The 27,593-nt window shown below is 41.6% G+C and overlaps 1 protein-coding gene across 2 annotated transcripts in view; it reads left to right on the top strand.

Annotated features, from left to right (window-relative positions):
• Positions 1 to 27,024, top strand: part of LRP2 (LDL receptor related protein 2) — a 225,542-nt gene extending 198,518 nt beyond the window's left edge. For both annotated transcript variants that reach the window (XM_031008678.3, XM_055379127.2), the window contains 14 exons: positions 519 to 662; positions 2,155 to 2,320; positions 4,094 to 4,222; positions 8,137 to 8,357; positions 9,174 to 9,350; positions 12,289 to 12,408; positions 14,516 to 14,606; positions 15,450 to 15,517; positions 15,689 to 15,809; positions 16,352 to 16,481; positions 17,582 to 17,683; positions 22,396 to 22,503; positions 25,041 to 25,112; positions 25,295 to 27,024. In XM_031008678.3, the coding sequence (XP_030864538.2) occupies positions 519 to 662; positions 2,155 to 2,320; positions 4,094 to 4,222; positions 8,137 to 8,357; positions 9,174 to 9,350; positions 12,289 to 12,408; positions 14,516 to 14,606; positions 15,450 to 15,517; positions 15,689 to 15,809; positions 16,352 to 16,481; positions 17,582 to 17,683; positions 22,396 to 22,503; positions 25,041 to 25,112; positions 25,295 to 25,462 (1,817 nt within the window). In that variant the 3' untranslated portion in view covers positions 25,463 to 27,024. The remainder of the gene's footprint in view (positions 1 to 518; positions 663 to 2,154; positions 2,321 to 4,093; positions 4,223 to 8,136; positions 8,358 to 9,173; positions 9,351 to 12,288; positions 12,409 to 14,515; positions 14,607 to 15,449; positions 15,518 to 15,688; positions 15,810 to 16,351; positions 16,482 to 17,581; positions 17,684 to 22,395; positions 22,504 to 25,040; positions 25,113 to 25,294) is intronic.
• Positions 27,025 to 27,593: the final 569 nt, after the last annotated feature.

Below are 27,593 nucleotides of genomic sequence, written 5' to 3'. Positions count from 1 at the left end.
CAAGCTAGGTTTATTTTGTCATTAGCTAGGAGCTAAATTGGGTCATAGAGCTGATTACCTGCTAAAAAGAATCATAAAATCTGTCAGGAAACAGTAAGGAATGAGACCTTTCTGGTAAACTTTTAGTAAGACTATAAAAGTATTTCTTCTGTGAGATAGAATGTCTGCAGTCTTGTCTGTTTTGATGTCAGTAAATAAAAACAATTCAGTGAAAATGAGGACTCTATGTAGGGTTCTCAGTCTAGCTTTGTTCCAAACTACCACTGAGTACAAAGAATAAAGAACTGATAATGTCCCTAAGAGACATATTAGCTTTCCACTTGAAGTGGAGAATGTCAAGTCACGGATTTTGTAACCCAGTTGGATAGTCAGCTTTATTGATTAACAGAGATAGTCAGATTCCTATAAAAACTCATGTTCTCTAAAAAGGGGACAGGTACATACTGTGCATTTTATATCCTACTTTATATAGGAAAGTATAATTCAAACAGATAAAGTAGCCCTTTGTTTGTTTACAGGTAGCTCTCCTTTGTTGCTACTGCCTGACAATGTCCGAATTCGAAAATATAATCTCTCATCTGAGAGGTTCTCAGAGTATCTTCAAGATGAGGAATATATCCAAGCTGTTGATTATGATTGGGATCCCGAGGACATAGGCCTCAGTGAGTATAAACTTTGGCATCTTTCATTGATATTAAGTGACTTTACAGAATTTTAAGGTGTTGACTTTTAAAGAATGTATTGTTTAATGAGTGAATTTTGTTGCATTAGTGGAGGAGGAAACTCTTCCAATCCAGCATGCTCCTGATGCCTTAGTGTGGCCTTGAATCCCAGCCAAGCTTTCCTGATTTCTTTCTAAAACTCCTCCCATCACTGGGGTTTATCCTTTCTGGACCATCTCACATCTTCTTGTATTTTGAAATTTCCTTGTCCTTGATACTGCAGATCTTGTTCCTTCCTACCACTGTACACCTTGAAAATTTCTACTCAGACCTCAAAGACCAAGTTTAATGTCACCACCTCTGTGACAACTATCACTCCTTCTGGCAGAGTTCTATGATTGCTCACCATGAATCTATGTCGTTTTATGGCACATGTTACTCTAAGTTATATAGCTAGTTGACCACATAATATCTTTCTATCCTCTAGACATCTGCTTTTTGGGGACAAAGACTGAATCTAATTTATCTCTAAATGCCTAGCAGCTGACCCAACATCTAGTACACTCTATGTGGTAGGTGATCAAAAAATTTAGTTGAATGAAGGAAAAAGATGAATAATGCTTATTGTTGAATCTCTCATGGCTCTATCTGGTGTTGGGGGAGATGACAGTAGGGTAGGAGTCAGAAAACTTGTCTTCTGTGCCTGTAAACTTATCTTTTATGCCAGTCTCCCTTATCTACTAGCTTTGTGATCCTAAATAATTGTAATGATTCTCTGAATCTCAATTTTTTTTCTACAAAATCAAAGTAGTAATCTTGTTCTGTCTGCTTACCTCTGAGAGTTGTTTTGAAGATTGAATGAGATAGTAGATATGAAAGGCTTTGAAAACTATCAATAACTATGCCAATGTAGGATTTATTATTGGTGTATTTTCACACATATTCATGCAATACAATACACTTTTCAAGAATGGTGCATACCTAGGAAAGCAGCAGGTGTCCAGTGCATCCCTCTACAGTCACAGTCTTCCTATGCTTTTAACATGCCTGCTGTCCACCATCCTTCTGTCTGTACATAAAATAGGACTTCTCGTTGACTTGGCTTCTTTATTGCCTCTGATCTTGAGTACGCTTTCAAATTCTCAACAGCCTGCCCTGGTTTATCTCTATACATTCTGTTTTGGAAACTAGAACTTGATCCTAATAAGAGTAAATAAGCACTTTGTTGAAATACGTTTAAATGAATCACTTTTAAATAGAGATGACTAAATCTTACTAAGTTCTCAGTTGAAGCATTTGTAGCTCATAGCTCAAGTTTGATAGGTTTTAAAGTTTGATTATTCTGATGTCATTGAATTATTCATATTATAACAACAGTGAGGAGGGAGGTAGAGATGTCAATAAATGAACAGTACTTCACCTGATTAGACCCCTGTTCTTCCTTTACTTGATGCTCTTGACATGAAACTGACCTGTGTGTCTTCCTCTGTAGGTGTTGTGTATTACACTGTGCGAGGGGAGGGCTCTAGGTTTGGTGCTATCAAACGTGCCTACATCCCCAACTTTGAATCCGGCCGCAATAATCTTGTGCAGGAAGTTGACCTGAAACTGAAATACATAATGCAGCCAGATGGAATAGCAGTGGACTGGGTTGGAAGGTAAATTTGCCATACATTCCCACCTTACCTGTTCTGTTTTCCTGGTTAGAGTTCTCTACTGCACTCCATGGGCCATGAGTGAGTCTGGGCCTGGATATGAGTACACTCAGCCATGGGTGCAGCTGGGCAGTGGTTGGGCTTGCTGAAGCCCCAGCAACTACCTCCACTTACCCCAGCATGTCATGGAGACATTATCATATCCTGTATTCTTTGTGGGCCATGAAAAAAATTGGGAAAGCACCCAGGTCAATATCTGGATATAGATATTATATCTAGGATATAATAGTGAATATTGTATTTACTATAAGTGAATAGCATTCTTGCCAACAGAGTTCTGGATTCCAAAATTAACTTTCAGTATGGCAGCACTGCTCATTTTGTGAAGAAATGGGACAGCCTCACAATTCTCCCAGCAAAGCAGTTGAGATGAAACTTTTTTTTCTATGGTAGTTATCTTGGGGACGAACAATCCACATCTTGTGTTTTTAGCAGGCTTCTAGTTAAAACAGATTGGAAATTTGACTAAAGAAGTCTTTGGAATTGAGTTAATAGAGGTGTCAGTCTCTTCTGTTCTTCTAGACCTTCTAGTGGCCCAGGGACCAGAGCCACACATTTTGGATGGTTTTTAAGTAGAACTTAAGTAGGGTTATCATCAGGTAGGTGTGTGAGGTACACATGGATGTGGAGAAGTTAGTAAGCTCATTCTTCAAGGAAGAGGTTTGCACTGACTTACATTGGTGGGAAAATGATTCCTTGAAAATGAGCTAATAATGCAAACATGTTTGAGGGGGAAGGTTCAGGAGTCACTACTCTCCTGGAGAATGGATAGTTACTTTCAGTGTAAATTCTTTTTCACCTTTTAAAAAATGTGGCTGGTGTTCCTGGAAGAGCATCTTTGAAGAAGCTAATTGGGTCCCGCTGTGCCTGCAGGCTAACAGGAGACTCATTTTAGCATTTTCAGTCAAGAAACAGGGCCTTAGAGTACTGTTGCTAGCGTCAGGAACTCAAAACTCCAGACATTAACACTCTCTTCTGAAAACCAACCAGGGAATGGCAGATCTGTCTTCTTGTGTGAAGTTTTACCTCTTTCTCAGCCTTAATGAATAAGAGAATTAAGAAAGTGGTGGAACTTTTTCTGCTTGTAAGAGACTGAGACCTGCAGCCTCAGAAGTGGAAATAAGGCAGGACAGTCTTGCCAAGTTTGTTATTTTAAAAGGCTGTTTCCACTCATCTTTGAGCTGACACCAGGTTCCTATTGATTCTAACGGGGCTCTTTCCTGAGGAGGAAACAGACTTATGGGCAGTCAGAGTTAAGGCACCAGCCCCACCGTGCCTTATGACTTCTACCTAGAAGCCCATGTCTCATAATAATGCCAGTCAGAGGCCAGTCTGACTGCTGTGTCTATGGTAGTTATCTTGGGGACGAGCAATCCACATCTTGTGTATTTAGCAGGCTTGTAGTTAAAACAGATTGGAAATTTGACTTTCCTGTTTAGTCTTTGGAATTGAGTTAATTCCATTGTGGATCCTGCGTGATTCAGGTGCTTTGGCTGTTGGGCAGGAGTCCCCTCAATTCCTTACTCTTCCAAGTGTAACCTGCCAAACATGTCCCCTTGGCTGTAGTTCCCCCAAGAGAGGGGGACTATGGTCTGATGATAGGTATCTGAGCAGCTCTCTCACCAGCCAAACGAAATGCTCTCATCTTCAAACCTCTTACCCAGTAATGATTACTCTAGGCTTTGCAGTTGTTTAACTTTGTCCCTCTGAATTCAGGCATATTTACTGGTCAGATGTCAAGAATAAACGCATTGAGGTGGCTAAACTTGATGGAAGGTACAGAAAGTGGCTGATTTCCACTGACCTGGACCAACCAGCTGCCATTGCTGTGAATCCCAAACTAGGGTAAGTACTTGGAGAAGTCTTCAACATCTAGATATTTCTCCCTGGATTCTCATCAAATTCCATGTTTCTTATAATTTTTTTTTCCTAGTTTAACTGAAATTGTCCTTCAGGTTTTTGGGAGTAGCGTCTATGACTGTTTCAAGAATTATAACATGCCCTTGAGATCATATAGAACCAACCATTTCTGATGGGGAAATTCCTTTAGAACACATCTGATAATCTTTCTAGTTACATGGATTCCTTGCCAAATCAGAGCTCTGAACTCTAAAGTTCTTTGTGGATATAACTGTTTTAAGTGAAGGTTTCAACAGAATTGTTTTTCCTTTCATTTGGATGTTTTAAAGTAACTCATTCATTGAAATCCAGCTAGGGATTTGGTCATATTTCATTTAAAAATTAAACATTTATATCCAAAATATATAAATATTTAAAATGACACATGTATAAATATATATTATCCATTTGTAGAAATATTCCAATTTGCAGTTTATCTATAAATCATCTCAGTGTAAATGAGAACAAGTTTTGTTATTTTTCTCTACATTTCAAGACATTTATTTGAATAATCACTAAGCTGAAATGACTTGGTATTTACATATTAGCTTAGCTTCAGAATAGTGACACTTTAAAAAAGTTTTTTGAATGACCCCAAATAATTTTCCTACTTGGGCAGGATCAGTCTAGCCCTCTGTAGATATGCCAGTATTTGTAGGTAGAACCCTATGAGCTGTTATTACTTTAATTCTGTTATATTTCGTATGTTAAATCATACCCTCAGAAACTCAGCAATGAAATAGGAAAATACTTGACTGATGAGATTAACCTGTAATGAGGACTTGTCCTCAGCATTAGTCGTTGCTGCTTATATCTTATTTACACAATATATTAGGAGCAAAGAGATGCAGTGTGTTCTATGGTGTGAATGATGTGACTGTTTCCAGTGTGCCGTTTAATTTTTTCCTCTGTAACTAATGTTTAAATTCATCTGATATTATGATCATACTCTGATATCCCTCCACTGTTTTTTTCATAGAAATTCTTTTTTTTATTATTTTTTTGGAGATGGAGTGTTGCTCTGTTGCCCAGGCTGGAGTGCAGTGGCATGATCTCGGCTCACTGCAACCTCTGTCTCCCAGATTCAAGTGATTCTCCTGCCTCAGCCTCCTGGCAGCTGGGATTATAGGCACCCACCATCACACTGGGCTAATTTTTGTATTTTCAGTAGAGACAGGGTTTCACCATGTTGGGCAGCCTGGTCTTGAACTCCTGACCTCAGGTGATCCATCTGCCTCGCCCTCCCAGTGTGCTGGGATTACAGGTGTGAGCCACCACACCCAGCCAGAAATTCTTATTTTAGTCTTTGTAATTCCTTTCTCTCTGGAATGGCTCAGTGTAGTCCTGTGAGGGATAGGAAGTAAGAAAGGAATGAGAAAGGGTTTCACTGCCTAAGGCCTGCAGACCCGACCTACAACCTCCTCATTTCATGATCCATTTGAAAGGCTCATCATCCATAAGTTTTATAGGCATAAGCATATATGATGTGTTGAACCTTCTTACAGCTTCTGTGGTATAAGATCTACCAGTGGGTCCAAAGGATGATGAAGATGATAACTACTGATAATACCAGCAACAGCAATGAGAAGTGCCAACATTTATTATATTCTTGCTGTGTGCCAGCTACTCTGCTAAGTGTCCTACATATATAAACTCATTTGAATTGTACAAAGGACCTATAAATTAGTCATAGGTTTCTATCCCTTATTTACATAGATGGGTAAAATAACACCATGCTCCTTCAGACAGCAACTGTTGACTATAATATAAGATAGAAAGGGAGAATTGTCGTGAGGACACTGCTGAAAAACACTGTGATAGTTCTCCTACCTTACAAGGGTTCAGGGAAGCTCTACGGAGACAGTAGCACTGAACTGAATGTTGAAGGTTGGGATCCACTGGTAGTATAACCAGTGATAAAGTATGTGACATGTGAGGTCAGTGTGGGTGAGAGTGAGAAGGGCCACTTCCCAGAGAAAGTGGGACTGACATAGAACCTAGATGGATGTCTTGGGTACTGATAGGCAAAGGAGCCAGGCCGGCTGTTCAGAAGCTCAGGGAATAGCATAAACAAAGTCATGGAGGAAATAAAAATCATTCTGTGTACCTTTTGTGTGTTTTTTCCATTCCATTCCCTTTTGTTTTTTTTAGTTTTGAGTATTTAATACTTTTTAATTTAAATTAAATTGAATTAATTAATTTACTTATATAGACAGGGTCTTGCTCTGTCACCCAGACTGGAGTGCAGTGGCATGATCATAGCTCACTGCAGCCTTGAACTCCTGGGCTCAAGCAGTCCCCTGCCTCAGCCTTCTACTTGCACACCACCATGCCTGGCTTATTATCTTTAAGAAAACAGCTTATATAATTCACATATGGTATGTATGGTATGATACAACTTACCCATTTAAAGTGTACAATTCACTGGCTTTTGGTATATGCAGAGTTGTGTATCCATCATCATGATCAGTTTTAAAGCATTTTCATCACCCTACAAAGAAACCCTGTTCCTCTGAGCCACCATTTTCCTGCCCTCAGTACCTGCTAATCTGCTCTCTGTCTCTATAGATTTGCCTATTCTGGACATTTCCTACAAATGGAATCCTACAGTATGTGGTTCTTTGTGACTAGCTTCTTCCACATGTGTGTCCTTTTTAATGAAAACCAAACAAGGTGGTATTCACCAGTTGTTGAGACTTTAAAGGCCCCTGGCTGCATTTTTTCCAGAGCCCAGTTTGTCTAAAATCCACACATTCGTCAGTAGAATTTAAAACTTGGCCTATGCCTGATGACTGGTTTAGACTACAGGCTGCAAAGCAGCGGCTGGTGGGCCAAATATGGCCCATAGGACATATTTGGCTGGGACAACACAGAGCTTTAAGATTTTTTTTTTAACATAGTGCTGACATTTAAAATTTAAGAAAAGAAAGAAAACCTGTATTTCTTGCTTTGGAAATCAGAGGAACGGATTACACTGGGTAGGTCTGCCTTCCTGGGCACTGACAGGAGCTCTTACACAGGGTCTTGCTCTCCCCATCACTTGATATTTACAACCGGGATCTCTCGTTATTCATCTTACATACCTGTTCCTCTCCAGTTATTTGAAATCATGCAATCCCTGGTCTAGGTAATTCAATGTCAGATCATCTTTACTTACATAGACCCTTGCTCTACAATTAATTATTAATTGGATGCAAAAGACATATTTAAAAAGAGTTGCTGGGTGTGGTGGCTCACTCCTGTGATCCCAACACTTTGGGAGGCTGAAGTGGGGGGATTGCTTGAGTCCAGGAGTTCAAGACCAGCCTGGGCAGCACTGGTCAAACCACGTCTCTACTAAAAACACAAAAAACTAGCCAGGCATGGTGGCACATGCCTGTAGTCCTAGCTACTCAGGAGGCTGAGATGAGAGGATCGCTTGAGCCCAGGAGTGTAGTGAGCTATGATTATGTCGCTGCATTCCAGCCTGGGCAACAGAGTAGCTCCATGAAGACAGAAATCTTTGTATGTTTTGTTCTCTGATAGATCCCAAACACAGAACAGTGCCTCTTACACAGTAGGCCTTCAATAATATTTCTTGAAGAGTGAACAGCTTTCATAATGCATTTTAAAGGGTCTGAATATCCATCCTTCGGCCAATTTCTATTAAGGAGGTGCAGTTTTCAAGAAGGATAAATCATACGTGCTCTTGTGCCCCTATTTTTGCTCCCCATCTTCTGTAAAATATAAAACTGGTGTCACTGAGCACCCAGGTCCCTGAGATAAACAGTTGGTTTCCCTGTAGGTAATGCCCTGTGCTCTGCTGTAGTGGAGAAGTCCTACCAGGTGAGATGCTACAGTGAAGAAATCTTCTGTTATAGGCTTATGTTCTGGACTGACTGGGGAAAGGAACCTAAAATCGAGTCTGCCTGGATGAATGGAGAGGACCGCAACATCCTGGTTTTCGAGGACCTTGGTTGGCCAACTGGCCTTTCTATCGATTATTTGAACAATGACCGAATCTACTGGAGTGACTTCAAGGAGGACGTTATTGAAACCATAAAATATGATGGGACTGATAGGAGAGTCATTGCAAAGGAAGGTTAGAAATTAGTTAGAAAGTAATATATTAAATTAATAATTAACATATTTCTAATGTCTTTGCCTGTTTTCTCAAGAAGGAGCCCTGCTCTTAGGAAATGGCTTATACAGTTTTTTAGATACCACCCCTCCACCCCCACCAACTCCCACCTGCTGAATTAAATGCAGATGAGTTATTAGCAATAATTAAATCCTTTTTGTCCTGTTTACACAACTTTAAAAAAAATGCTTCTCAGCAGAAGATATTGAAATAACTGAGTTTCCTGTTAGGTTGCCCCAGTAGAGGTGGTTTCATGTGTACCAATGTTAATTCATGTCTAACCGCTTCTGGACACATTCATTTTCACTTTACTAGATTGCCCAGTATGCACAACTGTAAATATCTAGAAGGAGATGAACATTTTTTGTTGTTGTTGTTCAGACTCTGCAGAATTGCAATGACCCAGCACATATCACATTTTTCCTATGTGGTCAGATAGATGTCTTATGTTCTAAAGAAAACATAAAATCTTGCCATTTAAATTGTTTTCCAAAAATGCAGTAAAATCAGTAACTTGAAAGTGAGCTAGGGCCCTGTGATTGGTGTCGGGTGGTATACATCAACGTGGTTTAATTTCTAGCTTCTTGACCTCCTAATGCAGCACACTTTCACAGTCCCAGGTATCTAAAGTCAGCCTGAATATTCCCAGAGCTTCAAGGCATTGTATGAGGGAATAATTCAAGCAGAACGACATCAGATCTAGAAGTGGCGGTAGGGTGTAGTGGGTATTTTCTTTTCAATAACCTTCTGTTTTGTTTTTCCCCTGTGGGTAAGCAGCAATGAACCCTTACAGCCTGGACATCTTTGAAGACCAGTTATACTGGATATCTAAGGAAAAGGGAGAAGTGTGGAAACAAAATAAATTTGGGCAAGGAAATAAAGAGAAAACGCTGGTAGTGAACCCTTGGCTCACTCAAGTTCGAATCTTTCATCAACTCAGATACAATAAGTCAGGTAATCACCAACTTTGGTATAAGATGCTCCTCATTACTTGGAAATCTTATTTCAAAATAATGGCTATATTGCTGGAAGATGGCAGTAGATAACAACAAGCTAATCTCTTGGTGCATGAAAGGGGTATGTGTGTATGTACGTGTGCTGGGGGAGAGGAACGTTTTAACCATTTTAACCAAAGAAAGATAAAATTGGAGGTCAATTATGCAAACCATCAGCAGGTAAGTAAAAATATATTAGCCCTCATCGTTGTTTGGAGTGATGGATATGTACTTCTAGGCCACAGAATCCAGCAGACATCAGTCCCCTGCTAAGTGTGAGTTGGGTTAACAAGTCACAAAATGGGTTTCATAGGCATCAGAAATCTTATCCTTCCCATTGCAAGGCTAGGCTAGTCAGGTCAACCTGAGATATGTAGGTCTTAGTTTAAAATGGCCAGTCATGTGCATTCCTACCCGCTCCCCTCTGTCTCACTTTCCTACTTCTGGGCCCTGCTTCCTCAGGTTACCTGTGCGCTAATTCATCCTTCAGCAGTGCGTGGAGCAAGATGAAAGGCAAAGGGAAGTGAGGAAAGGAAATAGCCTTTTACTAAGTTCTTATGTCAAATTCTCTCTTCAGTGTTAATTCAGCCATCTATTACTTCAATTACCTTATAAAGACCTCCCAAACCTTATAAGGACATTTTATTCTCATCTCAAATAAAGAAACTGAGGCCGAGACAGATTTAGTAACTTGTGTGCCTAAGTCACATAACAAATGGGTGAGTTTTAATCTCAGAAATGAAATAATTTTTAGGTTCAATTCTATCCAACCCAAAACTCAGCATCTTGCTGTATTGGCCCAGTGTTCAGTATGCCAAAGTCCCAGGTTGAATGCTATGGATATGTGGCCTTTGACAAGTTACTCCCTTCCTGTCCCCATATGTGAGTCATGGGTGGAGTCTGGGGTTGTCTTGAGTCTGCTGCTATTTTGAGACCTTGATCAGCCTTGAAAAATTGCAACTCAAAGCTGAGACTCCCACGAGATGACAGGGGTGGCAAATGCCTTTTCTAGGGCATGGCTTCCTTGTTTTGGAAGCAGTATCACCAAAACACTCCAGAATACTCCAGACCCTACCAATAGAATAGCTTTTGTGTCCTAAGTGCCCTTGCGGCTCTCACACTTGGCAATTTTAAAGGTAGGAGAGGAAGGCACAGTACACCTGGAAAGGCCATCTCCCCTCCCTACCACCTCTGGACCCTGAGGAGAAGGCAGAGGAAAGTCTGGAGGCTGCCCCTGAAGGAAAAGCATCTCAGGCAGCTGATGCTCAGGGAAGGCGGCTCCTTTGGAAAGTGCTGGTGGAGTGGGGGTGGGGGTGGGGATGGGGAGTACAGCCCCAGCCCAGCCTGTTTGAACCAAGAGTTCTGAAATTTGAGCATGCCTCAGAATTATCTGGAGAGCTTGTTAAATATAGATTCGTGGGCCCCATCTGTTGCACTTCTGATGCAATATGCCTGAGGTGGCCTAAGAATTTGCATTTCTAGTTCTCCTGTGACGTTGATGCTGCTGGTTCAGTGACCACATTTTGAGAACCGCTGCTCCAGTCCCTTGCTACTCAGAGTGTGGGCCATGGGCCAGGAGTCTTGGGATCCTATGGGAGCTGGCTGGAAATGTAGTCTCTCAGGCCCACCCCAGACCTTCTGAATCAGAATCTGCATTTTAGCAAGATTCCCCAGGTGATTGGTAGCACATTCAAGTTTGAAAAGCTCCACTCTGGAGGGCCGACGAAATGGTAATGAGACAGATATTGATGGAGGCTTTTGGAAGATGTGTTACTAATTTATAGATGTGCTTTGTCTGTGGTTACATCTTGAATAACGGACAATCAGGATCACAGAATGTTAGTCTGAGAAGGAATGTAAAGATTATCCACTCCAGTACAACCCTTGGATAAATCATAATATATGCTAAGGTAGAATTAATAAGATTCTAGACTTACCTAGGGAGCTTTTAATGGTAATACTTGAACTCTACCCCAGACCAATTCAAATCTGAATCTCTGTGAATGGGCATCAATAGGTTTTTTTGTTTGTTTGTTTTTTGTTTTTGAGACGGAATCTTGCTCTGTCGCCCTGGCTGGAGTGCAGTGGTGCAATCTTGGCTCACTGCAAGCTCCGCCTCCCGGGTTCACACCATTCTCCTGCCTCAGCCTCCCGAGTACCTGGGACTGCAGGTGCCCACCACCACGCCCAGCTAATTTTTTTTTGTATTTTTAGTAGAGACGAGGTTTCACTGTGTTAGCCAGGATGGTCTCAATCTCCTGACCTCGTGATCTGCCCAAAGCGGCCTCCCAAAGTGCTGGGATTACAGGTGTGAGCCACCGTGCCTGGCCTGGCATCAATAGTTTTGAATAGCTCCCAGGTGATTATGAGGAATCATTGCTCTAAATTCCCTTTTCTTGCAATTAAGGTATCTGAAACCCAGAAGAAATGTCTCCTTGGAGGGTTGGGGTGGAAATCACATCCAGTATACTTTGGATAGACCATACGTTATGATCTGTCCAGTTTTGGGTAGTGACAAATCTTGGTATAATATGTGGATCTCACTGGTCTTTTGAACCATCTCAAGTTGTTTAGCACTGAGTAGATTTTGAGGTTAGGCAGTGAACCAGATACCCACCTTCCAAACCTCTCAGGGCAGCAGAGAAGATAAGTGATGCCAATAGAAAATGTGAGTGGTACAGAAATTGGCCGGAGGGCCCAGAGAGGGACTATCCCACTGGAGTGTGGTGGCAGAGATGATAGTGTAAATGAGGGTGAGTGGCCAGCTGACACGTGGACTAGAGGTATTGAGAGGATGCCTAGGCTCTGCTGTCACCTGGCAGAGCCACTTCCAGTTGCTGGGTATTCAGGTTATTCATTCTGTCAGCACCTAACTGCTGTTCTCACCCGCTTTCCAGTGCCCAACCTTTGCAAACAGATCTGCAGCCACCTCTGCCTTCTGAGACCTGGAGGATACAGCTGTGCCTGTCCCCAAGGCTCCAGCTTTATAGAGGGGAGCACCACTGAGTGTGATGCAGGTAGGAGCACTGCCCAAGCAGCTATGGGGGCCTGGGAGCACTCCTCTGCTGCCTTCAGGAGTCAGAAGAATCCCTGTATGCTGGGTCCTTTGCAGCAGAGTGGGGATGGCTGGAAGGAGGGTTAAGGGATGTGGGAGGTATGAACAGAGTTGAGTGGGACTTAGGGGGCAAACAGAACTGTGTTCCAGTGACTGCTGAGAATTATTTGCTAAGATCTGCAGAAATATAGATCCAGTGTCCCTAAATCTATTGCTGTGTTGTTTTGTAAAGACATTTTGAAGAGTGAGTTTTTATAAGACCTCTACCTCAAGCTGGATTCCCATTGCCCCAGAATCCACTCAACCTTAACTGTAGCTCCTCAGGGTAGAGAACCATGTTGAGTTTTGACAACTGAAAAAGGGCTACCTTTTGAAAAGTGCTTTATATTATCAGGAGATGAAGACCAGCATGAGGAAGCTGTGGTTTAATTCTAGTCCCAAACGCTGTGGGTGATCTATTCTTGGCAAGACTTTTTTTCAATGACTCTTTTAAGGAGTTAATAAGCCGGATGGGGGCGAATAACTAGTGTCCCTAACTAGCATCCGGTGCTGGAAAAGCCTGTGAAAAAGTCGTCCTGCAATTCACTAGCGGCCCATTTTATGGCTCACATCCTTGGGGCCTTCCCCCAGTTTTAGCTGATGGGGAAAGGAAAACGCTTAACCACCTTCTACCACCAGGGGGAGCAGGCAGTTAGACCAGGAACCAACCTTTGACTCATTCCAAACAGGCTGAGGAGTTGGCAGGTTTAGGGAATGAATCCAGGGAGAAAAAACTGCTTCTTGTCACCCCTCTTCCCCTACTCTTGCACTCATCCCAACGCTACTGGGGAAATATTGGTAGGAATCCAATATTTCGAGCCATATTTGGAACAAAATGACAATTTCAGGCTTTGAGATTTGTTCCATGCTGTGGATAGATTGTTTTGCCACTTACTGCAATTTCACATCGTGGGAGCAGTGTGGTCCTGGTTGTCACCTCATCTACTACTTTTCTCATTTAAACTTTTTGCCAAGTGGATTTTATTAAGATTCTTGTTTTAAAGAACTTTAACCGAAGTAAGCACACGAATGATGGCAGTCATTCCATATAGGGCCTTGGTTTGGTATAATAATTAAGCAATTAGTCCAGTGAGATTTCTTGAGTGCCAGCTATGTGCCAGGCACTGTTCTAAGTGCTGGAGGTAACAGAGGTGAACAAAACAGACAAAACCCCCTGTGTATATTGAGGACAATAAATAGAGAAGTCAATAAATACATAGTAGTTCAGGTGGTACTATGGAGAAAATGAAGGCAGAGGAAGAGGGATGAGGATGGGGTGGGTGGGGATTGTCCTTTAGATAGTGTTCAGGGAAGACCTGTCTGATACAGTGAACATTGAGTGGAGACTCAGATTGAAGGACTGAGCCAGGAGGGTATCTAGACTCTTTAAATAATATACACATGTAACCTATACTTATTAAGCATCTTCAACATAAAAGACACTGAAGCACTAATTCCCCATCAGGCACATCCTGGGAGCATGTACAGGCCTAGCTGGGAGCAGGGACTTGGAGTAAGGGCAGTTTGGGAGGACTTGAAAACTCAGGAGCTCTCTAGCTAACTGCCTATCAAATATATCTGTAGCTATGTGACTGCCTGTGGACTGATCAATTACTGATGCTTTGGTGTCTTTAGTTGAAGTTTCAAGGTGGGCCTACATTAAACTCTTGATTTTAACTGGGTTCATGGAGGAGAATTCTGAAAACTTCAAATGAGAATGTGAACATTTTAAGAGATTATCTTACCACTAGGTTCTTGTAACTATTAATATATGTGCTCCAGAGTCTAGTACCTCTCCATTGTTTTTTGGGAAAAATTCTATAAACTGCCCCCTTTCTTTCCACTAAATGTATGTTACTCTCCAAGACCTTAAGGAAACTCACTGGACTTAGGGGGAAGGTAAGCTTTGACAGGGAGACTAATTGGCTGGCCTGCCCCTCCTCCCACCCCTAACCCGGGCCGGTCTGCATGGTGTGGGCACTCTGCTGAGTACAGCTGACTAACACCTGCATGGCTTTCCCTTCCTGCAGCCATCGAACTGCCTATCAACCTGCCCCCCCCATGCAGGTGCATGCACGGAGGAAATTGCTATTTTGATGAGACTGACTTCCCCAAATGCAAGTAAGTCTGAATGTTGAGGTCCCAGCTATAGGCCTTGCCTCTTCTGGGGAAATTTGAGACCTTAAAGTAGCCAGGAAAACAAATACAGGAACCTCACCAGTTCACTAATTCTTACATTTTAACCAGCTTGCCTTCCCTTGAGGGAGTCTACAGAGAACTGAGGCAGTGCTTCTTTAACTAGAATGTGCATAAGAATCCCGTGGAGATCTGGTTCAAGTGCCCATTCTCACGCACAGAGATTCTGCATTTCTAACAAGCTCTAGGTGAGGCCACAGGGTCTTGGGCCACACTTTGGGGAGCAAGGAGTTAGAGAATTGGCAGCAGCATTTTCCTACTCACCTGGTATTGTTGATTACAGCAGGGCTGTGGGAGAAGAGCTGTCTGCAGGGCTGCTTTAGTACAAGGCACTCGTGATGAGCAGAAAGACTGGGATGGATTCGGAAAGAAGAAGACTGTGTTGAGAAAACTCTAACATGGAGCAAGATAAATAGATGTCTTTAAAAAGCATTTAATGAAAGCATATAAAAGAAAGAAACATAACCATGGTTTCCATTTGTACTCTCTAAGGAAGCATTGCATAGATTAGACACCAACAGGTTTTCGTGGCCAGACTCACCCCATCAGTGCCACAGCTACTCCATTAAAAGTGCATTTCTAAAATCAGAGCACTGTTCTTTCTGCTTGTCTTCTCTTGGCAGAATAAACAAAAGTCATGCAGGATACACTCTGTTCAACATGTAATTTATGCAATCAAAGCTCTCTCTACTTCAGGATGTGCTCAGAAAAATGCAGTAGAAGCCTAAGAACATAACAGCTAGTGAATGATTTGCTTTTTCCTTTCAGGTGTCCTAGCGGCTACACCGGAAAATATTGTGAAATGGCATTTTCAAAAGGCATCTCTCCAGGAACAAGTAAGTTTTAAGAATGTGAGCAACTTGGAAATTACTCATGGCCCCTACATTGAATGCTGTCACAGCTTTTCTACTTAACCCAGTCTTTGAAGGAGTGGTTCTAGCCCCCAGTTTCTGCCAGGATTGCGGGCTCCCGTGTGTTGATGTGCTCTCTGCTGTCTTCTTCTATAGCTGCAGTAGCTGTGCTGTTGACAATCCTCTTGATCGTCATAATTGGAGCTCTGGCAATTGCAGGATTCTTCCACTATAGAAGAACCGGCTCCCTTTTGCCTGCTCTGCCCAAGCTGCCAAGGTCAGTTTCATTATGGGGAACGTTGATGTTTGAAGCCTAAGAAATTCGTATGAAGCCATGTGAAGGACTTAGTTTTCTTTCTAAGTTAAAAAAGCACAATACGCAGTTCACCTATTCCACAGAAACAAAAAGTAGTGAGGATGTAAAGCAGTCACTTCAAATCCCAACTTCTTAGTCAAGTGCTTCTCTAAAGCCTGAGTGACAAGCTGTGTTTTGTAGTCCAAATGGTTGTGCCTACTGGTAGGTGTTCAGGTCAGAGAGGAGTGAAAAGGCAGCTGTGTGATGGCCCAGGCTTTATCCTTCTATGTGCTGGACTCTTTTTCTTTTAGATCTCATGGTTCAGGAATGTGCGTTAACGTTTCCAGGTAGCTAAGGGAACTTACTACCATATTTGACAGTGTAAATTTAGAGTGGGAATTGAGCATTACATTTGAGGAAGATTTGGCAATGTGGAGGAGAGGGCACTATTGTGAAAGGTTGTATTTGTTGTTTTTGTTGTTGTTGTTTTAAATAACGACACTGTTTTGGTTACTTCTTTCCAGCTTAAGCAGTCTTGTCAAGCCCTCTGAAAATGGGAATGGGGTGACCTTCAGATCAGGGGCAGATCTTAACATGGATATTGGAGTGTCTGGTTTTGGACCTGAGACTGCTATTGACAGGTCAATGGCAATGGTGAGTATGGTTTCAAAATGATTATTTGAAGGTTGTCATTTATAGAATAAATACTTTTTATAAAGAACAAAATTCACCTAGAGAAGACTGAAATTCAGTATTAGGCCTCTCAGAATAAAGTCTGCACTACACAAGTTAGGAAACATTAGGTTTGTTGCTGAAAGGTGTCTAAAAACATTGGTAATAAAATTGGAATTTACCCCTGCTCTAAGCCACGCTGTTGAATTGCAATCATGAACAGTTTGAAGTTTAACTTGAATATTGAAGAGCTTTCTGGTTTTTTTGAGGGTGGTGTGTGGGGAGGACATGATATTTTGTTTTTATTTGATGACTTTTATATGTATAAAAGGAGTAGGGAACTATATTTTTCCTAGTGTCATATATTTTTCTGCCAATGTATAGTGATGAAATAAACAGGGATTTTAGAGTTGGCGTTGGTCCAGACCACGGCTCTGCCACCTACTAAGTATGTGACAATAGACATGGAGCTTGATATCTCTGACCCTCATTGTCCCTATTTGTAAAATAGGTACAATAATACCTCCTGGGAGGACCAAATGAAGTACTTTATGAGGGGGCTGCCACAGTCTTGGCACTGAGGGGGCTTTCTGTAATCAGTATTGGGAAACCACTTTCAGAATTTTGTCTCTCCCTCAAATCTTTCATTGTTTTCCTTCCCTGAGAATATTATATTATCCATTCTTTTTCCTTCCCCTCTCTCCTTATTCTTCTTTTCTTCTTCCACCATTATCCTTTTCTCTGTTGCCCAGACCCAATTCCCAAGTGAGTTATTTAAGAGAATTTGGATATAAGAAGAATGTTACCATTTCCTTGAGTTGGTAAATTAGTGCATGTTATGTTACTTTGCATAATAATTTGCCATATGGAGGTCTTGTGTTTTGCTGCCTTTTTTTTTTTTTTTGTAAGTTCTCTTTTGGGTAACTTTTGACATAGCACCTAGCGTACCTCCAGGTGTGAGGAAGGCACCTTTCTTTGTGTGTGAACCAGATTAGTATGGCATAATCTCTCTCTCTGTTTCTGTCTCTCTCTCTCTCTCTGTTTCTGTCTCTCTCTCTCTCTCTTTCTGTCTCTGCCATCAGAGTGAAGACTTTGTCATGGAAATGGGGAAGCAGCCCATAATATTTGAAAACCCAATGTACTCAGCCAGAGACAGTGCTGTCAAAGTGGTTCAGCCAATCCAGGTGAGAAACCATGCAGTCTTTTCTTTCAGTTACTGCTGTCGCTGGATCTTAATCAATTGAGTCATGTCTTAGGATTTTCCTAACCTTCCCTCCAAAGGGAAGGAAGCATAGTGAGTGGTCCATGCTGCAGCTGCCCTATCTGCAGGAACAGGACCAACCCAAGGACATAAGACCTGAAAACAATCAGAATCCTGTTCTGTTGCACAGTGGTGGAGGTTTGGCAGCCATGCCGGGGCTGCTGACCAAGAACCTTTCATTTTGAGTGGTGTCAGAGCAAGAGAGGTCTGAGTCCCTTCAGGGGCCTGGGAAACACAGTGCCTGAAGCACCACAGCTTCTCTACAAATACTTGTGAAATGAATGAGTGGAGAATTGTCAGGTCATTATACAGGAATTTGGGGACTGGGCCCACTCTCTGGTTCTTGCTGCTATCCCAAGCATGTGGTTTGAGGTGGATTAAAGGGAGAGGGACCTCTTATGCTTGCTGTTGCCATACTTTTCTGAAAAGTACAAAGGTCTCTAGAGTTGATGGGCAGATATCTAAATTTCCTTGTTGCAGCCTTGTTGCTCGGTCATCTTTTTGTGTGTGTGTGAGCAACAAGGCTATTTATTTCACCTGGGTGCAGGCGGGCTGAGTCCGAAAAGAGAGTCAGCGAAGGGAGATAGGGGTGGGGCCGTTTTATAAGATTTGGGTAGGTAAAGGAAAATTACAATCAAAGGGGGGTTGTTCTCTGGTGGGCAAGAGTGGGGGTCACAAGGTGCTCAGTGGGGGGGAGTTTTTGAGCCAGATGAGCCAGGAAAAGGAATTTCACAAGGTAATGTCATCAGTTAAGGCAAGGACCGGCCATTTTCACTTCTTTTGTGGTGGAATGTCATCAGTTAAGGCAGGAACAGGCTATTTTCACTTCTTTTGTGATTCTTCAGTTACTTCAGGCCATCTGGGTGTATACATGCAGGTCACAGGGGATGCGATGGCTTGGCTTGGGCTCAGAGGCCTGACATTCCTGCCTTCTTATATTAATAAGAAAAATAACATAAAATAGTATTGAAGTGTTGGGGCAAAGAAAAAAATTTTGGTGGGGGGTGGCATGGAGAGATAATGCGCAATGTTTCTCAGGGCTGCTCAAGCAGGATTAGGGGCGGCGTGGGAACCTAGAGTGGGAGAGATTAAGCTGAAGGAAGATTTTGTGGTAAGGGGTGATATTGTGGGGTTGTTAGAAGAAACATTTGTCGTGTGGAATTATTGGTGATGGCCTGGATATGGTTTTGTATGAATTGAAAAACTAAATGGAATAAGAGAAGGAGAAAAACAGGTATTAAAGGACTAAGAATTGGGAGGACCCAGGACATCTAATTAGAGAGTGCCCAAGGAGATTCAGCATAGCCCTGCCAGCAAAGATTATTTATTTACTTTAAGAGGGAGTTAAGAGTGGCGGTTTGGGGATAGCACCAGGAGATATCAGCTGTGATGGCTTGGAGAAACAGTGTAAACTGGTGGTGTAAACAAGAGCAGGGCATGTATGAGTAGTTGAGAACGGTGAATAGGAGTATGACTGGACAGAAGATAGTAGGGATGACAAGTTTTTTGAGGTGCAGTCCAAGTTGGTCTGGTGTCTGGAATGAGACTGGGGCTTAATAAAAAGGAGCGTCTATACAGGAGCTTAAATGAGCTGTACCCTGTAGCATTCTGAGGACAGGCCTGAATTCTGAGAAGGGCAAGTGGTAAAAGTACTGTCCAGTCCTTTTTAAGTTGGTGGCTGAGCTTGGTGAGGTGTGTTTTTAAAAGACCATTAGTCCATTCTACCTTTCTTGAAGATTGAGGACTGTAAGGGGTATGAAGGTTCTCCACTGAATACCAACAGCCTGAGAAACTGCTTGGGTGATTTGACAAGTAAAGGCCTGTCCACTGTCGGACTGTATAGAGGTGGGAAGGCCAAACCGAGGAATTATGTCTGACAGAAGGGAAGAAATGACCGCAGTGGACTTCTCAGACCCTGTGGGAAAGGCCTCTTCCTATCCTGTGAAAGTGTCTACCCAGACCAAGAGGTATTTTAGTTTCCTGACTTGAGGCATGTGAGTAAAGTCAATTTGCCAGTCCTGGGAGGGGGAAAAACCCCGAGCTTGAGGTGTAGGGAAGGGAGGGGGCCTGAGAAATTCCTGAGGAGTAGTAGAATAGCAGATGGAACACTGAGAAGTGATTTCCTTGAGGATAGATTTCCACAATGGAAAGGAAATGAGAGGTTCTAAGAGACGGGCTAGCGGCTTGTAACCTACATGGAAGAAGTTATGAAATGATGACAGAATAGAATGGGCCTGTGAGGCTGGAAGGAGATATTTTCCTTGGTCTAAGAACCATTTGCCTTGTGTGGGAAGAGATTGATAGGTGAAAGTTTCAGCGGGGGACTAGGTGGGAGTGACTAATGTGAAGGAGAAAAACTGACTGTGAGGGACAGAAGTTGGAACGCTAGCTGCTTTTTTAGCTAATTTATCAGCATAAGCACTGTCCTGAGCGATGGGATCTGATGCCTTTTTGATGGCCCTTGCAGTGAATGACTCCAGCTTCCTCTGGAAGTAAAGCAGCTTTGAGAAGCGTTTTTATTAAAGACGCATTAATGATAGAGGACCCTTGTGTAGTGAGGAAACCTCTTGCATGGTGGTGCAGGATATGGAAGGCATATATAGAGTCAGTATAAATACTGACGTGTAGTCCCTTTGCAAGAGTGAGGGTTTGACTTAAGGCAATAAGTTCGGCTTGCTGAGAGGTAGTGGAGTGGGGCAGAGCGGTAGCCTCAATGATAGATGTGGAAGATACTATAGCATAGCCTGCCTTTGCTGGTGAGTGGTGATTAGGCCTGGTGGAACTGCTATCAGTAAACCAAGTGTGTTCAGGGTGAGGAACAGGAAAAAAGGAAATATGGGGAAATGGGGTGAATGTCAGGTGGATCAGAGAGATACAGTCATGGGGGTCAGGTGTGGTATCCGGAATAATGTGGGAGGCCGGATTGAAGTCTGGGCCAGAAACAATGGTAATTGTGGGAGACTCAACAAAGAGTGAGTACAGCTGAAGCAGCTGGGGAACAGAAAGTATATGCGTCAGGTGGGAGAAAGAAAATAGATTTTGGAAGTTATGAGAACTGTAGAGAGTGAGTTGAGCATAGTTTGTGATTTTGAGGGCCTCTAAAAGTATTAAAGCAGTGGCAGCGCTGCATGCAGACATGAGGGCTAGGCTAAAACAGTAAGGTCAAGTTGTTTGGACAGAAAGGCTACAGGGCACGGTCCCGGCTCTTGTGTAAGAATTCTGACTGCACTAACCATGCCTAGGAAGGAAAGGAGTTGTTGTTTTGTAGAAGGGATTGAGGTTTGGGAGATTAGTCAGACGTGATCAGCAGGGAGAGCACGTGTGTTTTTATGAGAATTATGCCAAAATAGGTAACAGATGAGGATGAATTTTGGGCTTGACTGAAGTAATCGGGGCTGTCTGTGAAGCTTTGCAGCAGTACAGCCCAGGTAATTTGCTGAGCCTGATGGGTGTCAGGTTCAGTCTAAGTGAAAGTGAAGAGAGGCTGGGATAAAGGGTGCAAAGGGATAGTAAAGAAAGCATGTTTGAGATTCAGTCAGTCATCTTTAAGAAGAGCTGGGAGATGAAATAGGAATATAGGTGAAGGGAATAACTTTACATAAGGTCTGCATCAATAGCCCCAGCACCACTTTTACTGCCTGTCAACTGCGAACATGTATCTCCTTTGTCACAACAACTATGGCCTTAGTGACAATGAATAACTGTCATTGTTAACACCTATGCTCCTTTTGAACTCGAGATATGGCACATTTTAATACAGAAACTAGAAATGTTTATTTTACAAATATTTTGTGATTTTAAGATCGGAAATGTTTAAATCTTGAAAGCATTTTCCCTGATCCTCTGATAAACAGATATGAAAACTTTAATCACATGATAAAAGAGATACGACATTTCATTTGACATCTTCACTTAAAATAAAATGAGGCCATGTATACAAATGCATATCCAAGTTTCAGAATAAACAAGTAATGAATGTGAAAATATAGGAAAAGGAGTGAATTGTCTACCTTGTAGTTTATTATGTATTCATGGTAATTTGGTTTTAAAAGGGAACCTTGGAATTGTATGAATGTTATAGAAAAATGCGTAGAAGATTATTAATTCTATCATTCTCATCTTTTCAAAAATTCAACCTCTTTTTAGTAGTACTGTGACATCTTAATTTCCGAAGATAGGATTTATTAATATTCAAAGAAATTATTAAGATCCAAAGATAGGATTCTCAGTTCATCAGTGAGGTTGGGAAATTATTCTTGCTGTTCTTCTAGGATTTGGCTTCCAGTATATAACTAGAGTATGATTATGCAAAAATTTGGTCAACAGTGGGGATAAGAAGGTATAGAGAATACAGTAGAAATTGCTAGTAATCAGTGAGAGTGTGACCAGTGAGGGATGTATTTGCCTCCCAGGATTAAGGTATGAGGTGACTTAGTGGTTGCTGCTCTTGATTTTGGGGCGGTGGGAGTGATGTTTAGTCCTGGCCTACTGGGTCATGCAATACAAATGGTGCCTGATGATGTCTGTGGGAGAACAAGATGGCAAAAACAGCCAGAGTTGGTACAAACTTTACAGCAAATTTATTTACTACTAAATTCTTTCAAAATTGGGTAAAAGCCTTTAACATGTCCACAGGTGACTGTATCTGAAAATGTGGATAATAAGAATTATGGAAGTCCCATAAACCCTTCTGAGATAGTTCCAGAGACAAACCCAACTTCACCAGCTGCTGATGGAACTCAGGTAACAGTTGCTGACTCCTGAAATAATGTGGGATTTGGAAAAACTTTGGGATGACTGGGTTGTTATTAACCTTAAGCAAACAAGGGAGGTTCTGGAAGGCTCAAAGATCTCAAGATGTGTTGACAGTTAATAAATATAATTTTTTAAAAAGTCATAGATTGAAAAACTTTCCACCAAATAAAGCTACATTCTAACATTGAGTTGGGAATAATGTTCCTTGTAACATGGGAGGACATGTCACAAAGATGAACAAATAGACTTCTGGATCCAGTATCTTCAGACCAGGGACATTTAAGTTGAGAAATTGACTCAGTATGAATAAAGATTTCACGGTGTCAAAGATACAGATGAAAGATCCTTCTCTGTGTGCCGTGATTTCTCTACAGCATGCATCTTTATTCTTTCAAGCTCTTCTTCGCTCTCCTGCTATTACAGATCTTTACCACTAGATGGCACTAATTTACATATTCTTCTTCCATTCATCATCCATCTTTTCATTATTGGCCAACCAATCATCTAACTAACGTTATTCCCCTCGATGTGTCAGGCATGGTGTTTAATACTGGAGATTGAAAGAAAAAAAATGCCACTAGATGGAGCTTCTTAAACATGCCTGCAGGTCCTTTGCAATTGGTACCCTATTTGGTCTGCAGGAAGAAATTCAATAAATATATTGAACCTGTAACCTCTGACGTGCATGTCTTTTATCAGAAACAAAATGTAACTGACAGGCTCTTTCAAAGGAGAGCAGATCTTCACCAATTGTAGTCCTTTCTTTCTCTTCCCCTTTGTAATACCTTGGTTCCTCCTCTTACTTTTTTACATTAGTGAGGCTGAGACCCTCTAAAATGTGTCTTCCATATTATGTCCAGGGATCTCACTGTATTTCTTCCCTCCTGGGCAATGACTTAACAGCCAGCATGCTTTAAAAGCAGTAGAGGCACTTGGGTGAGATCACCTAGGTTGATTTGAATATGCCAGAGTCTCACAAATGTATCTCTCATCCATAAATATGTTGAAAGACTAACAATTAAAAACATGGACTGGGCACGGTGGCTCACACTTGTAATCCCAGCTCTTTGGGAGGCCGAGGTGGGTGGATCATGATGTCAGGAGTTCAAGACCAGCCTGGCCAACATAGTGAAACCCCATCTCTACTAAAAATAAAAAAATTAGCACATGGTGGCACATGCCTGTAGTCCCAGCTACTCGGGAGGCTGAGGCAGGAGAATCGCTTGAACCCGGGAGACAGAGGTTGTAGTGGGCCAAGACTGTGCCACTGCACTCCAGCCTAGGCGACAGAGTGAAACTTCATCTCAAAAAAAAAAAAAAAAAAGATTCAGTTCTATCATTTTCCAAAAGTTACATTGATATGCATAGGACTCCCCAAGGAGACAAAAATGAAAGTCACCATCCCTTTCTTCTTGTTAGTAATTGCTTAACTCCAAGTTAGCTGTTTCATTTTGAAGCAATGACATCTAAGAGACTTTGGCCTGCCCCACTTAACTGTAAGCGCCCAGAGGCAGGGCTCTGACCTGAATGTCTTCATGTTCCCCTTGGGGGCACTATGTACAAAGGAGGTTCTCACTTGAATGTGGGTTAAAGTGAAGACCTCTTCTACTTCTGTAGCCCTGTGTTCCCCACTCCTCCACAGGCTGGTCCCCTGCTTTCACAGAGTAAGGGACACCCCATAAAACCTGTGGGCTCCCTCAGCTCCTGTTGAGAGTAGGCTGTCTGTTCCCTTGTCTCCCACCAGGTTTTTATCTGGCAGTCAGCACGACAGGCAACTTTTCAGTAAGGCGTGGGCCACGCACCATGGTCCAGGGTGATTCTCTTTGGGTTCTCCAGTTTATGGGCCTCTGGGTCCCCTGAGTAATCATTACCTGCCCTTCTACCTGCAATTTAGTTGTATAATCTTGCTGTGACTCAGCAAGTATAGGATAAGTGTACCTACCTCTGGGGTTTGTTAAAAAAAATCAGAAACTTGTAAAACTCTTAGAATAGTTCCTGACACATAGTAAGCACTCAATAAATGTTAGATGTTTTTGTTATTATTATTATGATACAGGAGGGAATGATGAAGGGAGAAGGGATACTCTTGAGTTGACCAAAGAATGTTACTTTAGGGAATAAGAGTTACAGTTTGGCTTCACCATCTCCACCCAATTTTCAGGCAGCCCCAGAAATCTCTTTTTCTCCAGATGCATCTTGTGCATGTCTGTTTTATGTGTTCTCTCTGTACTGAGGTAACCAGGTGATTTGCTTGTAGATACTATGGCACAAATTCTATAATATATAAATTTGAAATCAAAGAAGTGTTTAAAACCATTCGATGAAAAGAGCCCAGAGTTTCAGTTACTGTTCAGGGACTATAGGAAGAACTGAACAATTTACCATATGTGCTGAATCACATGGTCCCAGGTCCCAAATTGCTTTACCCTTCAGTAAGAAGAAATTTTAAAATTGAGACAGGAGGAAAAGAAACCCACAAAATAATTCCATTACTGATAGGTTTTTGTTTTCCCGTTTTCGTTTAGGTGACAAAATGGAATCTCTTCAAACGAAAAGCTAAACAAACTACCAACTTTGAAAATCCAATCTATGCACAGGTAATTTTTAACAATTTTTCTTAACACAGACATTTTTTCTTAGAAATTATTTGCTTGGTTAAATTGGACACACACTTGGATTATTCTGAGCAGAGTGGCCACAAATAGTCTTCTTTATGAAAAACCGTGTATGGTGACCTTGGGGGAATAAATGGCTGATTCCTGTTACGTTGTGTTCTTAGATGGAGAACGAGCAAAAGGAAAGTGTTGCTGCGACCCCACCTCCATCACCTTCGCTCCCTGCTAAGCCTAAGCCTCCTTCGAGAAGAGACCCAACTCCAACCTATTCTGCAACAGAAGACACTTTTAAAGACACCGCAAATCTTGTTAAAGAAGACTCTGAAGTATAGCTATACCAGCTATTTAGGGAATGATTAGAAACACACTTTTGCACATATATTTTTTACAAACAGATGAAAAAAGTTAACATTCAGTACTTTATGAAAAAATATATTTTTCCCTGTTTGCCTATAGTTGGAAGTATCCTGTGTGTCTTTTTTTACTTATGCCGTCTCATATTTTTACAAATAATTATCACAATGTACTATATGTATATCTTTGCACTGAAGTTGTCTGAAGGTAATACTATAAATATATTGTATATTTGTAAATTTTGGAAAGATTATCCTGTTACTGAATTTGCTAATAAAGATGTCTGCTGATTTGGTTGGTGATCATTATAGTAAATGATCCAACGAGAAAAGGAATTGACTGGGGACCTTTAGCCATGTCTAAAGAAGAGGCACCACTCATATTTCCTATAAAATTATCTAGGAAAGGAATCCAGGCCCCGCTCTTGGGTCCATTTTTACACATTAGCACTTAATTAATGTTCAATATTACATGTCAATTTGATTAATGGCTATGTTGATAGGGGCCACTATGTGTTGTATAGACATCTGGACTTGACTGTAGACTCCTCAGATAATACAGAAGGTAGAAAAAGCAATTCAGTTTGGCCCTTCTGTGTGTTGGCATTGTCTAACCAGAACTCTCTGTTTCATGTGTGTTCTCTCACTAGCTGCCAAGGCAACATTTTTATTTGTGATGTCTATGAGGAAATCCCATATCATTAAGTGCCAGTGTCCTGCATTGAGTTTGTGGTTAATTAAATGAGCTCTTCTGCTTGATGGACCCTGGAGCAATTTCTCCCCTCACCTGACATTCAAGGTGGTCACCTGCCCTAGTAGTTGGAGCTCAGTAGCTGAATTTCTGAAACCAAATCTGTGTCTTCATAAAATAAGGTGCAAAAAAAAAAAAAAAAAAACCAGTTAAGCAAAGCCTCAACTGGGTTTTTGTTTCTATGAAAATATCATTATAATCACTATTTATTTCCTAAGTTGAACCTGAATAGAAAGGGAAACCATTCTTATTAGGCTTTTTATTAGGCCCTGTGGCTAAATGTGTACATTTATATTAGAATGTACTGTACAGTCCAGATCTTCTCTTTAATTCTTATTGGTTTTTTTTTTTTTTTTTTTTTTTTAGAGATGGAGTCTTGCTATATTTCCCAGGCTGATCTTGAAGTCCTGGGCTCAAGTGATCCTCCCACCTCAGCCTCCTGAGTGGTTGGGATTATGGGCGTGAGCCACTGTGCCTGGCTTCCAGCTCTTCTCTTAAATAGTGGGTATAGTCTGCACAACAGGAACCATGGCAGGAATATACACTTTCCCATAGCAAATAGCATACCTGACTCTCTGTGCTAATATTGCACATTTGTTAAACAATGAATGAATGGATGGATGGATGGATGGATGGATGAATGAATGAAACATATACTACTGATTATTTTATTCCAGAGTTCTCAAAATATTTGTTGCTATTTTGAGTGCTGACTGTAATTACTTTGATTAGATAAACAACTGGAAATAATGCTGCTGAAAAATTTCTAATAAATGTGTATTTTATCAGATGTTTTCTGTGTGCTTCATAAGCCCCAGTCATGAATCAGTTGTATTTTGCTGTGTAAAAAGCTTGAGGCTTTGAGTGCTCTTAGTCACACCAGTTCTGTACCACTCCTTCTTGGAATTGAATCCAGAGCAATTTGATTGAAAATCAAGCCTCTGCATTCATTTTTTTGTGTGTCCATGGTATTCTGGGATAAGTTATAGGAAACAAATAACTCTCCAGAAATGAGAAGTTATCAGAGTCGCAGGTAACCACCAGTATAGCCAGTCCTTGAATGCTGTCCATAGCTAAGGCAGAGCAGGGAGGAAGGGTGCATATTCCTGTTTCTCTAATAACTAGTGTTCCCCTAACAGTCATTTGTCAAGAGGACAATTTCCCAGCCAGCTCCTTTAAGCATAGGGTGTGGGCCATCTTCCCACTATTAATCTCTCTGAGCCTCAGCTGCTGCCTCTGTAAAATAGGGGGCTCGGTTGTGAGACCCCAGTGTGGGAGTGTAACCCAACACCCAGCATAAAATATACCTTCAATCAATGGAAGCCATGACTATTATCATTTATGAAGTAAAGGGAAAAT

The sequence above is a fragment of the Gorilla gorilla genome, chromosome 11 (genome assembly GCF_029281585.2).
Source record: "Gorilla gorilla gorilla isolate KB3781 chromosome 11, NHGRI_mGorGor1-v2.1_pri, whole genome shotgun sequence".
In the NCBI taxonomy this organism is placed as follows: domain Eukaryota; kingdom Metazoa; phylum Chordata; class Mammalia; order Primates; family Hominidae; genus Gorilla; species Gorilla gorilla.
This window is presented reverse-complemented; position numbering and strand designations above follow the sequence as displayed.